Source organism: Serpula lacrymans (assembly GCF_000218685.1).
Source record: "Serpula lacrymans var. lacrymans S7.9 unplaced genomic scaffold SERLAscaffold_19, whole genome shotgun sequence".
Lineage (NCBI taxonomy): Eukaryota > Fungi > Basidiomycota > Agaricomycetes > Boletales > Serpulaceae > Serpula > Serpula lacrymans.
In genome coordinates this window covers 466,753-482,045 of record NW_006763308.1, presented here as the reverse complement: position 1 = coordinate 482,045, position 15,293 = coordinate 466,753, and the positions used below count along the sequence as shown (strand labels likewise).

General features: G+C 43.9%; 4 protein-coding genes across 4 annotated transcripts; all 4 read right to left on the bottom strand.

The window, feature by feature from the left end:
* SERLADRAFT_443800 (uncharacterized protein) lies at positions 1 to 2,992 on the bottom strand (the record flags this gene model as incomplete). Its single annotated transcript, XM_007324424.1, has 9 exons — positions 1 to 258; positions 319 to 535; positions 593 to 860; positions 912 to 1,017; positions 1,063 to 1,338; positions 1,401 to 1,583; positions 2,394 to 2,473; positions 2,527 to 2,701; positions 2,741 to 2,992. The coding sequence occupies 9 exons, from the start codon at positions 2,990 to 2,992 to the stop codon at positions 1 to 3; spliced, it is 1,815 nt and encodes a 604-aa protein (XP_007324486.1).
* Positions 2,993 to 6,354: 3,362 nt separating this feature from the next.
* Positions 6,355 to 7,023, bottom strand: SERLADRAFT_412047 (uncharacterized protein; the record flags this gene model as incomplete). The annotated part of the gene is made up of 3 exons (XM_007324423.1): positions 6,355 to 6,385; positions 6,436 to 6,944; positions 6,967 to 7,023. 3 exons carry the CDS (start codon positions 7,021 to 7,023, stop codon positions 6,355 to 6,357), a joined length of 597 nt encoding a protein of 198 aa, XP_007324485.1.
* A 254-nt stretch (positions 7,024 to 7,277) lies between these two features.
* On the bottom strand, positions 7,278 to 8,563 carry SERLADRAFT_443798 (uncharacterized protein; the record flags this gene model as incomplete). Its single annotated transcript, XM_007324422.1, has 7 exons — positions 7,278 to 7,484; positions 7,534 to 7,607; positions 7,665 to 7,966; positions 8,016 to 8,222; positions 8,292 to 8,327; positions 8,384 to 8,437; positions 8,490 to 8,563. 7 exons carry the CDS (start codon positions 8,561 to 8,563, stop codon positions 7,278 to 7,280), a joined length of 954 nt encoding a protein of 317 aa, XP_007324484.1.
* A 1,858-nt stretch (positions 8,564 to 10,421) lies between these two features.
* On the bottom strand, positions 10,422 to 13,059 carry SERLADRAFT_443797 (uncharacterized protein; the record flags this gene model as incomplete). Its single annotated transcript, XM_007324421.1, has 3 exons — positions 10,422 to 10,655; positions 12,839 to 12,990; positions 13,044 to 13,059. The coding sequence occupies 3 exons, from the start codon at positions 13,057 to 13,059 to the stop codon at positions 10,422 to 10,424; spliced, it is 402 nt and encodes a 133-aa protein (XP_007324483.1).
* Between the last annotated feature and the right edge of the window lie 2,234 nt (positions 13,060 to 15,293).

Here is a 15,293-nt window from a genome sequence, read left to right as displayed (position 1 = left end):
CTATAGTAGCTCTTCTAGCTCTCCTTCTAGACGCTTGCATACATCTGCCTCAGGTAAAGCCGCTTTACCTGGAACATGCTTGCGAAGTTGTTTACCCAGCTCCAAGAGGTGCTGCACTACTGACACGCTGGCTGCATCTCGTATGCCTGTGGATGTGGCAGCTTTTTTGACCTTGTCAGTACCACCTGACTCTAGAGAAAGGGAATCTTGACGCAAACCTTCCTCGATTGTTTCCTGCGGCAAGCGAGGAGAGCCACTCTGATGCCAAAAAAGGTCTTGTTATTATTCTGCAGAAATAAATAGGTGTAGGTTACGCACCTGGAAAAGCTTCTGATAACCTTTGTCACTCTTTTTTTCTACTTGGGTCTCACCAACTTTGCATCTTCTACAGAAGTGGTTAGTTTTGAGCCCAGCATGACTGCACTCTTTGGCATGCATAGGGTTATCCCCAGCAACAAAAAGCTCATAAGGAATTAACATTATTTCCTCCTCATACTGACAGTCCCATGTGATTATCCCTGTCTTTTCAGCTTTACTCATTGGCACTCGGTCAGAAAAAGTGTGCTATAGGCCAAATTCAAAAAAAATGCACCAGATTGAATCAGTAACTCCTTTCATCAACTCCATGGGGGCAGCATGTGGTGAGGACACCACAAAATGTATGCAGAACTCTTTCTCAATCATGTTCCGAGGAATTGAAGTGTTCAACATGTAGACCACATGATGCTTGTTCCACTGTTTGGAAATATTCTCTGAAACATCATCCATGAAAACTATCAGCGGGACTGTTAGTATTAAGCGGCCACCAGATTTTGCTCGGAGAGGGTGGGGCATTTTAGATGCAAAGTGGGTGGAAGAATCTTTATTAGTTGTTAGTGCATCCTGTTCAACTTGAAATGATTTATACATACCTGTAAATTTACAGTATCCTTGCGAGTTGTTACTGATGTCTTTGAATGATCTTTTGGGGGTCATGCTTGAGGCTATGAGACATTCGGGGTTGACAATGAATCCTACCTGAGAAGAAATGAATAACAATAAAGAAAAGCAATTCAAACTCACATCAGAGCGGACAACATTGTGTCCAATGGCTAAGACCTTGACACCACGTTGATCTTTGTGTAGAAAGAACTTGATGGGAATAAAGCAGTTTCCACTATCCTGTTGTAAAAGCTCGTTGACGGAAAAGATTTTGCCATTTGTGTGCAACGAGGGAACTGCCAGACTGGGCGGTAGGTCATGTAACACTTTGGATCCATGATGGACTTGAGATATAGATCCTCCGTTGTCTTCAGGGTAATCTTGCATCGTGAATCGAGTGATGGGGTTAGAATAGTCCTGTAAAATCATGAGTTGTTGTTTAGCCTTTAAAGATAATCATGAGGAAAAAGCTATTTCACCTTTGCAATAGCTTTGCCAATGCTGTTACAATAGAAAATATTGCCGGAGTTGCTGACAAATTTTTCCGTTGGGTTTCCAACCATGCTACAGATTTTTTTCTGAGACTGAGCCAACACATGCAGAGTTGGCACATTTTGAGCGTTCAGTCCCTTGGCCCATGCTAAAACAGCCGTCTTCTGTGCCTTTGAAAACCGTAGACGAGCGTGTGAGGCAATGATAAACTATAACAAAAACAAAACCTGTCTCCTTCTGCACTTGCAGGGAGTAAAAGGTTCGATAAGCTTGAGGTCGACAGACGCTAGCAAATATAGCGAGTAGAGGACTTTTGGAGAGGTAAGCTTCAACGGTTCTTGTTGAGGAGTAAAGCGGGTAAATTCAGTAATAGAAAACTAGGGAGCCATACATGAATAAGTAAGGCTTTATATAGGGAACTGTTCGTTCCTCAGACCGAAAGGAGAATATACAAAAAGTGGTCTGAGGAATTAATCAACCAATAAGAAAAAGGGAGAATAACTATTGTACGACTTTTGACTTGAATTAATCAGCAGGTGAGAGACTTGTACTAATAATAGAGGATTGTCACCCGTGTTCAGGAACCGTATCCTCATGATGAGGTACGATCCTAAATAATGCGTTATTAGTATTACCAGGCTTTACTGGGGCTTGGAGCTGGTTGGCGAGATGCCTACTACCAGTCCCTAGCCAGTGTGCTGGCTGGCTGGGGATGATACCCAGTCTCTGATCTGTGATATAAAATGGTAGCGATGGTTAAGAAAGCCTGTGAGAGCTATGAGAAGTAGAACGGCAAAAGATACCTCTAGCCCTAGAGCCAGAGGTGTAACAGGAAAAGCGTTCGAAAACCAAGACATAACGAAGATAGGAAAATAATGAAATGGTCCTTACAGAGCGGAGCTGAAAAGGAGATCTGTAGAAAACATCTAACAGATTTCTTAGTGAGGGTGAATGTGAGATGACAAAACAAAGGAGCTTACCGCCAAAGATAGCAATGGGTATGTTTGTTCACCCGGCTGCACATCTTTGTGTGAGGTACTGGACAAGCCCTGTACAAAGTCTAAATGAGTCAAAGTTAGTATGTACCTTGAAAACGGCTATGAAAAAACTTACCTTGATTTTCATTGAACCAGTCTTCCTGTAGATAGTCAGGCCCATCACCTTCTAGTCCAAATTCTTCGGTGGCGGGACATAAATGACATGGAAATAAATGGTCCCCCTTTGGCTTTGATTTGCAAAGCTCGTCGTAGATGTCCCCTCCCGGATTGAGGGCAAGGTTGTAGGTGTGCTGTGCAAAAGTAGTGTCCTAGAGATCTTGGATGGGGACTTGGAGATGATTATCCTGAGTATTGAAGGTGTCCGCAATTTTGTCGTCTTCATGCCATAACGGAGCAGGCGAACAAGCACTGAATGAGGGAGAGGGTTGATTTGGAGTGGATGGATGTAAGCCAGAGGTCAATTGGGATGGTGGTTGAGTGGGTGATGATCCAAGATGAAGTTCTAGCTGTTGAAGAAGCTTCAGAGCATGGCGTACATGCTTTTTGCTGTGCGTATAGCTGATTATGTGACACTTCCTCATGGTGAGATAAGCCCCATTTTGCTTGGGGCACGCAAGGCAAGCAATAAGCCTGCCCCCTTCTAGGGTCCTATAGACTACAGCACAGGTCAGTGACTTGTGAAGTCCTTGTGGCAATCAGCATGGATCAACACACTACGACTATCTAGGGCTTGAAGGTTATCCTTGGGCATTATCAGGGAAGCGCAATGCACCAGTGGCTATAATACAAGTGTGAGGATCATTTCACCAAACAGCAGGGTTGGCAAACACAAACATTTTCGACTTTGAAAGAGTATGTGGTGGTATTGACTCTGTTTGTCTTGGATAACCAGGCAATGAGCTGGCCAATACAATTCTGCCTGTGATGTCTTCAATGCCAGGAGGTGGCGAAGCAGAAGGTGCAGGTGATGTGATAGCCAAATTGCTGATCGGGTATCACCGGAGGGGAATAGGTTTGTTTGTTGATCCACCTTCATTCTCATCCCTCATGGCAACAACCACTTCAATGATTCTGTATCCCCGAGTTTCTGCAAGGGACTGAGGCACTAGGCACAGCCTACGTTCTTTAAATGTGCTTGTACAGTTTAAAGGTTCAGTCCCAAGCCCGAGATTGGTGTTTGGTGATGTGGTATATTTTCATTTGTGTTCTCTTGTGATATCAACTAACTTTTTGGTGTACACAACAAGCCTCTCAAAGTTTCTGTTAGTTTACCCCATGGCTATACTGGAATAAAGCCAACCATACAGACTGGACCTCTCAAATCTGTCTATGGTCAGAAAAAAGTGACATCTGTTCTCTGTCCACAACAGGAGCTGAGGTCTACATGCGTATACCTTGCTAATTACTGACTATTTACAGCTACTGCAGGGCTTTCATATAGCTGTATAGTTCTTGCCACTCCCATCCATGTTTGATACTTTTGACTCACAGTGCTGGCTGGCCTTGATGGCTAAAATTCAACAATGGCTTTTGGCCGAAATTGTCATGCCGGGAGGCATTTTGGATGGCTTATGTAGCTGCTTTCCCTGAATTTCCCTACGGTCAATGGACACACTGGAGTCCTAAAATCTCCCCCAACGGAATTTTTGTGGGTCGTTGGATGGCCGAGAACAATACTTTTTCTCATAAGTTTGATGGTGTTTTTGGCAATGACAGTGATCATTTGCAAACTCGAGGCCAGATTTGGAACAGGTTTCAAGAACTGATGGACTTAGTATACAATGACCGTGTAGTTTCCGACATCCTGTGATCAGCCATTTTACTATTCTTTGTCTTGTACGCATCTCGGATTTGTTGACTGTGTTGGTTGCTTTGTATGTATGGTGTGTCTTGCTCTCAGTCTTCAAGGTTAAAACTTGCACATAATGACGATGTAATATTGTGAATAAATAAGACCTCAGAGCCGTTACTGGTCTGATTGAGGTCTATCAAAGGTCTGAGCAATATTTCTGATCGCCATCTGAGCCAATCATCTGTGGCACACTATTCTGTGGCCATGGTAAGTCATTTACTATATACAATAGTATGATATAGGTTGATGGTCTTGTAAGGCTCCGGACAGACCTCTGCAAGACCTTTCACAACAATATCCCGACAGCCAAGCCGACACTATTGAGGCGAGGTCTGGTGATTTTGTTGCCTAGGCCTTTTAGTGCGGGTTCCGTATGGCCAATATTTGGTACTGTGGCAATGTTTTTTGTCAAACATTAGTAATAACCTCATGCTCATTTAGCCATGTAGTAACGGGGATTATTCGCAGCTCCCTTACTAATAGGATGGCCCTCCGGGCAAACCTGGTCCCCATGTTGATTATATTTCCCACGGAATTATACATACTATACTTTAGATATGTAGCTAGCTATGTAGTATGTCAAACGTTTCTGTGCAGTTGATGCCAACTCTGGTTTTGTATGATTAAGTGGTGAATTAAAGGTACAGGAGTGGGATACATACTAGAGTGGTTTGTCGTTGAGAGAGAAGTTATGAGATGGCCGTAGAGTGTTTGCAGGATTGACACAATGGTAACAAGAAAAATAACTGAGTGCTAAAGGGCAACATCAGTCAAGAAGGGTTGATATGTATGATGTAGTCACAGTCACTTTGCAGCATGTCTTGGATTTCTTGACGCTGAATCTGATTATTTGCGTGAACCATTGAGGTACAAGAGGTAGATAACTAAATGCAAAGATTGAGGATTATGTGAGAGCAGGAGAGCTATTTAACAACATTTGAACGGGCAGGAGAAAAAGGGTTCAGACAGCGTTGTCAAGACACAAAAAGATCACAAAAATCACTGTTTTCCATCTGCACCAAAGGGTTGTGAGGGTGACGGGAAGAAAAGAAAAGAAAGGAGGAAATTTGAAGTGTTGACAACATTATAGTGAAATCGATTGTAGGGTGCAGCAACACACAGCACAGAAATTATGATTGAACCAGGTATATATGGTACATAATCAAATTGGACTCCCACGAAGGCCAAGGATCGCAAGGGGTCGGTTGGTCCGTTGGAAATCTGTGAATTTGAGCTTGGATGACAACTGCATCGCCAATTTGTAAGTCACAGAAAGATGCTGCTACCGGGATGTTGCCGTGGCGTACAGTATGACGTGCGTCAAGAACCCTCATCTTAACTTGAAATTAGTTTAGCGCATCAGAATATTGAGGACCACTTTACCTCTTTGGGTCCTAAGCAATCTAACGTTTCAGAGGTTGAACAAGGTAGTGGTGCAGATGACAGTGTTGATAAAATGTGATGTGCCATCCAGGTTGTGTTGATCCCGAATGGGTACAACGTTGAATAGAACCAGCCCTTGTGTTTATGCAACGATTGTAACTCTCCGATGAGCACCACATTGTAAGGTTGTCCACAGATTGGGTTACAAAGTGTTGCGTCTTGGTTGTAACAATCCAAGGTGGCTGTAAGCGGGAGATGTTTGAGCGCATACATATTTGAAGGAGTGTTGATGAGACTTGCAAGGGATATAAGTTGTCTGTCATGAAAATCAAATATATGTGGTTGTGTTGATGAGGGGTTATACCTTGCAATGAAAGAATTGTACTTGTCAGAGCAAAAACTGCGAGTCACAATTTCATCAGTGCAGATCGATAAACTACAGCATATGTAGTGTCAATACTGAACAGCGTGTTTTTTCAGTTGTGTACTCACTTCGCAAAGTCCATGTTACAAATTTTGAGAATGATTTCCTCACAGCGCATGACGAGATTTTTGAGCAGAACTTAACATTTGAAATGTAAATAGGAGCATTTTTGGGAAAAGGTTGCACTTTTAGCCATCATATTTTTTAAAATTCAAAGCCCCTTATTAGTCCAATTCAAATTGTGCATGGATTTTCAGGGTGACCCTTGTTTTATGCAAGGCCCTTTATTGGTGCATTTCACCATTCACGATCGCACTGTGATGTCATGGGCACATAGTCAATCACAAAGAACAGGAGCTACTCACTTTGCCAAGAGCACGCGGAAGAGCGCAATATCTTCTGCATTTGCATATGTGATGTGGTCTGGTTGCCATTGGGAATGTTTGACTAACAGTACACCTCCATACCATGTATGTTGTTGACAGATAGGTGTCTGTATGATTTTATTCACAAGCTTGTTTTCTATTGGATTGGCCAGCATAATGGAAGGTATGTCCGGGAAGTGCTGGTAAGTCCATGTGACAATTTCAAAGCAGGTGCAGTCTTGGGCTGCAATAGGTGTCGTTGCTACTTCACTTTCTTCTTCATTGTCTGATCTTCCTCTGAATTCGTCATCTTCCATGTCAACGTAGTTTGCGTTTGGCACCAGGTATGGCTCGTATATCACTGCGGATGGGGAAACATTGGAGTGAAATAGTTCAGTGGTGCTGACGTCCACAAAAGTGGGACGTAAGCAGTTTGTTCCAAAGTATAAAGCTTGGAAAACGGTAGGGGGAGCCTTCCAGTAGTGATTAATGATTAGTGGTGCACGTGACTGGCGAAGAATGTTGACTCACAGGCAAAGTGCGATGCATGCGTTTCGAAATCTGTAGTACTTCTTCAATGGAAGCCATCGACGAACATGGGGAAAGAGAAGTAGGTCACTTTATATGGCATGTATTGTTGGCAATGTCATTTGAAGTTAGGGGTCACTTGTCTACTGATGTCATTCACCAAAAGTTTCTGGCTCAGCACTGTTCAACAGTGCAATTTTGTATAAGCATGAGTAGTACTATGTAGTATTACATTCAGATATGGATATGTTGCTCGTCTTTTTTAGCCTCCACCTTGTCATCCTGTAAGGTGGTATGAATGAGTGATACGCACTTCAGCTTAAAGTACGCTTTCCACTCCCTCCAAGGACGTTTGTTGACGGGGTCAACTTGTCTATGTTGCCTTTTAGGCGATAATGTTTAATGTACGCTTCCATAAGTACGGCGTCACCCATTTGCAAGTTTGTGGCACCGTAGTAATCCATTTCGGATTTTGGTTTGAATACCTTCCTGGCATCATACACATCTGTGAAAGGTTTTGGCTGGAACAAAGGTTAGGAATAGGATATTGTAAATGCAGTTGACACATACGGTTTTCCCTTGAGCTTTGTAGGCCGATTGCCAATGCAATGCTCTAATGTCGCCCCAGCACTCTTCATTGGGATCTGTAGATTATGTGTCTTGTTAGGTGATGCAGTTTCACATACAACAACAAGATTTACCGCCGTTTGGAAAGGACAAGTTATCAATTATGTTATGTGTGGCACTTGCTGTGTTGACACCAAATAAAACCACGGATATACTAACATGGGCACGTGTTTCGCCTTTGGGATCAAACAACCACACTCGAGACACAAAACCTGGCAGCCACACTGTGCAGGGCATGTTGCTTGAGGGATCGCAAAGAAGTGTGGATTTGTCGTGAATAGGCTTGGAAATGCCCCATGTGGCTGTGGGCGGAATATTTTCAACCGCATAGATTAAGTTTTTTGCATCGGAATAGTTTGCAAAAGTGTATAAACGCCTGCAGTGCAGTTAGTCATGAGCCCCATAACAGTTTGTGGTTAATGTACGTGACTGTCAGAGTGTCATATGTAGCAAGTTGAGCCTTGTCCATAGCCACCAGCTCTTTGTCAGTGTGGTCATTTGTCTTGGCAACAGTTTTTGTGATTGTTCCGTCTCCCAAAGTGGCAGAGCTGTGTAGTGCAGGGGCTTGTTCTGGCACGTTTTCGGACACAACAGGGATTGACTCGCAAACTGTTGTATTTTCATTCTCATCTCTACAACAATGATTAGTAGGACACAGAGAAGTTAGTGAAATTGTGTACAGTGGGGTGTGGGAGGAGTACCGTAGTTGGCCCTCGCCGATGTCAGAGTTAAAGTTACTGTAAGGTCTTACATGTGAAGCACTGTATTGGAGGTGTGGTTTGAATGTATATACCTTGAGGCATCCGTAATCCCCAGCTGAAAAGAGTTGCCAGAGTCACCGTTGAATCTGTGTGTGTACAAATGTCAGTTGGAAATAAGGGATGCAAAAGGAGTCTTACCTTTGCTTCTTAGCAAGCTCAATCTGTGGTAACAGAGGTATGTCTGCATGGACAGCCTTTTTTTTTGAAACCATGAGCGACAAAGTACAAAATGTGATTGACAATAAATGGAAAAAATGTAGTGTGAACAATGTCGATGATGAGAACTGTTGTTAGAAAACCACACACAAAAACAAACTAACAAACAATCCTCCCAGATTCCACGGAACTTGTTTATGGGCTTTGCCTCCTAGAACAGTGGGTGCTCTGGTTGTTCGTGGGGTGGTATGTATGAAGGTCCTTCAAAGTAAAACCCAGAGAGGTATGGGTGTGGGTTTTGAGGAGGAGGGATAGTTGAATTTATAGAAGATGGGGGCTTAATGACGAGTATAGATGAGCACTACCTTGCTAATCGTAGCACAAAGTAGGTTTGAGAACAATAAAGATGACGAGGTGACGAGGTTCCCAGTGATAGCAGGCTCCTGACGCACAAACTGTAGTGCTCAGAAGGACTCTAATTGAAAGGGATGACAGTGACTTTCAAAAATGACGAGTGACGATGACAGCAGATAGCAGTGGTAACAGTGGGAAGTATTGTGACCACACTGGATCACAAGTAGCAGAGTAGTGAACTTGAGATTTAGAGAAGAAGTCTGGAATCGAGTTTTTTGTTGTTTTTACAAGGTAAAATACAGGGGTTTATATAGTGAAAAGAAAGGCAGGCTATGCACAGTATAGCTGCGCAAAAAGAATGAGAAAGAACATGAAGGAAGGAATGTACGCTGATGAATCCTGCGTAGTTGCTACAGGATAAGATCATCAAAATAAGGGAAAGAAAGGGATAGAACAATGAATGCTGTGAGTAATGTTACAGGTTTGTACAGCCATAAAGTAAAGTCCAATAGCAAAAAGAGAGCAGGAAAATCATGATGTCATGGGAAGATGCAGTAAAAAAAAGGGGCAAGGAAAAACACTATCAGTATCAACACAGTTCCTTTATTGTCAGTCAGGCATTCTAAAAAAATATGTGTCCATAAAAATGATTCAAAAATCAAAAATAATCGCACTGTAAATGAATGTTCTGCTGAAAAAAAAGAAACTGGAGCCACCGGTCCACCACCTAGTCCAAATCCGACAGTTCCATGGCCTTACCAATGGACTGGTTGTGTTGGACCACCTGATTAAACAAGGGAGGGAGAGGAGTAGTTCCAATTTGGAACAAGTGAGTCCCAGGCAGCGTGTGGTAGGTGTAGCTGTAGCGAAGACGATGGACAAAAGATAAGTGTACCCAAGTGAATGGGACAGCGATGAACATGGGCAACGCAAGGGGACAAACCTTCTCCAGCTCAAAAACTACCCACCCACACTCCAACCAGGCAAGACGAGCGACCGATGTTTTGATAGTATATGATGGCAGATCGACGTCATGAAGATGGACCTGTTGCCCTATTTGGACCGGCCGCCGGGGCTTTGCTGATATCAGCAGTGGCACATGGTAGTCAAGGGATCGGCGGCGGAAGCGGATAGGAAGTGGTGACATCAGAAATGGTGGGGGTGCAAATAAGATGAGGAGGAGGAGGGTGGAGGTGACAGAAAAGTGGACTAGAATGGGGATCCAGAAACGACCGTCAGGTGAGAATAAAAAGGAGAGGAAGGGGCCCATGGTGGGGCTAGGCAAAGGAAGGGGAGTAAGGGAAATGACACAAGCGAGGGCGCAATGCAATGTATAGCCAGTGGCGACGCGAAAAGAAAATTTGCCAAAATGCCAAAATGCCAAAAGTACCGAATGGAAAAGCAAAGGTGAGCATGACTGGATTGCCTAATAGAGGTGGTGCTGATCAGCCACAAGTTCAAAACAGGCAATATTAATTACTATTCCACGTGGCACTGTGCCTGTGTGGCGCAAAGGCGAGTCTTTTCGAATATTCGCTTCGTTATTAACACCTGTCCATGCTACCAATCAATTTTGGTGCATGACAGCGCTCGGTCTCCCTCGAAGGCGCCAGGGTCAGCGACGACTTCGACCTTTTTATTGTATTTCTTTTCCACCGAGGGGGTTGCTGTAGGGAGATTGGCCTGCATCTTGGCGAGTTGTGAGGTTAACGCCCCAATCTGCGTGCGCATCACGTGCAGCAGGGCGTTTATGTCTTGTGGGGGAAGAGGTTGCGACAACATGTCGACTTGTTTCTGATGTACGTAAAAGTAGGTAACTGGGGGTCCCCACTTGCTATCTGCGGATCAACCTCTTCCCAGCTGAGTATCGGATCTCAATCTCCGACTACCCACACTATAGTATTTGAAATTTTGTATTTAAAAAGTCTTCGTAAGAAACCCTGGTCCGAACGGTTGTCAGGGGGTGGCCCGCTTGTTAAGCTGTCAGCCCTTCTCCAGACTGGCGGAGGCAAGTGCCCGGCCTGGTCAGAGGTATTTGAAAAAGAAGTTGTGTAGTCTAGATCTAATCAACAGCGGTTCCACACCGATTGCTGAGCTAAGTACTCCCCTTAACGCTGGGGGCCGCATAACGAAGGTTCGGGTTCTTCTCCCTGAGCACTACAAGGCCGTCGCTAGGAGCGCACCTATCTGCTATTTGGGATATTCCTAACCCTAGCCAATCTCCTTCACCCTGGAGTCCGGGTGCCCAGTGGGACTTTTTGCACTAACGCGTGAGAGAGTAATGAGAGCGAGTCCTAATGTAACAACCAAGAGTGATCTACTCCAGCGCACACAGAACACACTATAGAAGATAATGGAAGATGGGGAGTGGGTACCCCTTGGGCTGCAGTGAGTTAGTTGGTATTCAACAGGAGGACTCCCTGAGGAGTCTCCTGGATCTATTGAGGTATATATACTACTACAGGTTGTTTGTACATGTGTACTATACAGTTGATGAAGGCAGTGGCTTGATGATGTCATAGGGCCTAGGCCGTATGGCCAGCTCCACTGCGTGAGAGAGTGAAGTCTAAAAATAAAAGGAAGGCAACGCGGTGCGAGAAAGGGAAATGTCGCGTGGCAATTAAGGTATAAAGTTAGAGTGGAGAATAAAAGGAAAGGAGATGTCCGGAAATTGTGTTTATCGTAACACCAACAACCTGCAAGCTGTCAGAGATTATTATGCCCATGTTCTGATATCATGCACCTTTGCAAACTCCGCAGCTTTTGCTAGTTGCAAAACATGTTCAATGTTGAGATGTGCACATATTTTGTGAAGGCCAGATGCGTTGCGAGTTGTGCTGATATTGAATGTGAAGCCCACGTTGACAAAATCCCCAGGGGATAAGACGGCTGATGAACAGGACTGTTACAATTTGACATACCAGCACCTACTTACGCTTCACTTCTGTACTTCTACTTTTATTTTCCAAGTCACATGACCAGTCATGTGACCATTTACTTTACTTTTTATTTTTGGACCTTTCCTTTAAATTTCATTCTCCGCTTTAACCTTGTACTGTAGTTTTCACACTGTGCCATGTGGCACTTCCCCTTTTAGTTCAAACTCCACCTTTCTCGCGTGGCGCTGCCTTTATTCTTATTTTAGATACAAGTATCTCACACAGTGGAGCTGGTCACACAGGCTAGGCCCCATGATATCAGCAGCCACTGCCTCTAGCAACTGTACAGTACATATGTACAAACAAACATGTATTCAGTATATATACAAGAGCAATACATGGGTAAGGACTCAGCGAGTCCTCCTGTTGTCTAGCACAACTAACTCACTAAAACCTGAGGGGTGATTCCTCCTTCTCTCTTCTCTATAGTGTGTTCCTGTGTGCGCCAGAGTAACTAACTCTTGGTTGTTACAGGACACAATAGCACCGCTCTCATCACACCGTGCAATCTGGACTTTATCTGTAACCCTCCAAGCACAATCAACCGCTTTCATCCAGCAAAAGGGATTGTCGGAGGGTAAGAGGACACTTTTTTTTATTTTGATTATCTTTCCTGATCTTTGCATATTCAGTTGAGTTGACATATGTAACTATGTAGCACATACCTTGGTAAAAACCCGGTGTTGCATGAATATGTCGTGGTTTGTCAACATGCTGGTAATCACCCAATGCAGCATAGATGATTTGATGCAAGTTCTTTGATGGCATGCAAAGCAGGAACCCATGGCTCCCAATGATTGCGTCCTTTCAGGTTTACATATTGAATGGCAGAAGGGATTGTTTTCCAGTCGCTAGGGGGAGACAATGAATTAATATTTGTTGTTAAGTTGAAAGACTTTACCCTGTCTAAGACCCGGAAACCTTTAAGTTGAATTTACCCAACAGACCTTGAACACGGATTGTGACTGGATATAGGGATTTGATCCTATCACTGCAAGGAGTCTTGTACAGTAGAAGGTGGTTTCGGGTTTTGTTGACTTCTGAGGGGTTTTGGGCGACATGTGCCCACTGGCAAAAACCTTCAAATGTGGATGGGACAACCTCCCATGCTTTACGCTCTTCATTCCCTTCAAGCAGAGGCTTTGTAAACTGCAGTAGCCATTTGTTATGCACTAAAATCCCTGTAGTATCTGTAGATGCATAGTCAGTGACGTGCAGCAAGATGCAATTAATAAACCCGAACCTTGGATGAAAGACATGGGAACGGGCAGATGAGAACAGACAGTCGGCGAGCTCAGCCATTTAAAAAAGCCCAAAAGAACCCTTTATTTGGGATGAAAAGAGGGCTGATCAATGTTCACAATCATTTTGAAATAGAGAAAATGCAATTTTTGGGGTGACAATGTTTCCAGTGCACGTAGAATGAAGGTAAGTATGATTTAGAGAGGGCACTTGGCATAAAAAGAGACGCTTACTGTGTCAAGTCCTTGCAATGTCTTTGAATAGTGTACCCGGCTTTCTTGTTGCAGACATGTTGGTTGAACTCGTAGAACGAGTATTTAATGAGATGAGTGTTGTTGATCTGTCAATGTACGGATCAACTGCATGCACCAATTATAGTTGTGTGCAGCGTTACCTGTACCGACGGCTCATCTGCACTTTGCACCCTTATTTTTGAAATTCTGTCGACGTCCTTTGCCTGCTGCATACGACGTATAGCGTCATATCTGGTTTTACTGCACTATCTTACTTTTCTCCATCAATGGTGCAACGTGCTGCTGATGTGGACTGGTATGTTGGTTCACAGCACGTTCGGAAGGTTGTGCAATACCTTTACTACATCGAAGGCTATGTTATTATTTACAACCATACAGGGGACGAGTCAAGGTACAAACCTCTGGCTGGAATGACAGGAGTGGTTACTATGTGCAACGCAAGTTGCACCATTGACATCATTGTGTCTGGCACCAATCATAGCATTGCGCCTATATTTCACTTCCATTTGACGGCCGTTATGACTTCATTTCGGGAGATGTTTCTTTTCTGTGTATCCAAATCTCACCAACAACGGGCACTCCTTGATTAATCTGGGATCTTACAGTTCTCGTGGCCATCTCATGCCTCCCGTTGACCTCTTTCTGTGCTATAATAAATACCTCAAACGAGGGTTCAAGATCCGCTTTAGTCCAGGTAGTTGGGAGTCAACTAAACACATCTGTTGTATTGCACACAATTGTCTACATACCGTGAGGTCCATGTTTGACAAAGGATGCTTTTGTAACAACCAAGAGTTATTTACTCTGGCGCACACAGGAACACACTATAAAGGTAGTGAAGAGGGAGTGGTTACCCCCTAGGCTGCAGAGAGTTTGTTGGTATACAACAGGAGGACTCGCTGAGGAGTCTCCTGGATCTATTGGGGTTTATATACTGTTACAGGTTTGTTTGTACATATGTACTATACAGTTGCTAAAGGCAGTGGCTGACAATGTCATAGGGCACAGCCCATGTAATCAGCTCCACTGCGTGAGATACTAGTATCTAAAAATAAAAGAAAGGCCATGCAGCACGAGAGGGAGGAGTTTGAATAAAAGGGAAAGTGCCGCATGGCACGGAGTGTGAAAGCTATAGTAAAAGTTTGAAGCGGAGAATGAAAAAAGAAAGGAAAGGTCCAAAAATGTGTTATCATAACAGCTTTTATGTGCCGTTCAGAGATGACGAGGGAAAAGTGATATGTTGAGGAGGGAAAGCAGCACCGAGGTGTTATCAGAAAATGTTGGCAGTCGTGTGGCACTTGGGAGGCTATAGTTGTGATGGCAGTTACGAGACATTGCATCCGTTTGTTAGTGTGAGGGGGGCAAGAACGCCGTACCATTAAGGAGGAAGAGGGTGGCAATATAGAATGGTGGTGTTGGTTAACACCAGGGCAGATTGTTGGAGGAAAGATTGAGGTTGATGTACTGTGCCGTTGTTGCTGTATCAAGTTGTTTCAATCAAGAAAGTTCAGAGCGGAATTGTTCACCTAAGTGGTAGTAGACTTTTGTTGAAGGAAAGCAACAGAGAATTGCTATGCCGTTTAGTGTTCTAGCACGGGACAACATGACATATGCACTTTGGAGGCTGTGGCAACCTGCGAGGTCTATGATAATATTATTTAGTGAATGTCCTTGGATCTTGTAATTGGTGAAAGCAAATGCGGGTAGGAGAGGGAGTTGTCTCCTGTTGATCTTCCAGTTACGACCATCTTCATCTTTGTAGGCAAAAGAGGTAGGAACGGGCAAAATGGGCACAACACCGAGAGGTAAGCCAGGCACTTGTAACAGACAACCAGGAATTCTGACATAAGCGCATTCCATGTATCGATTACCCTTCTCATCTACAGTAAACTCGATGCTCTCCAGAATGCCTTGCAAGCCGTTCACAATGTTTTCTTTTATGGCGGCATTTTCCATAATCATAACGGGGCATGGAAGGAATTAGAGGCAAGAAACCC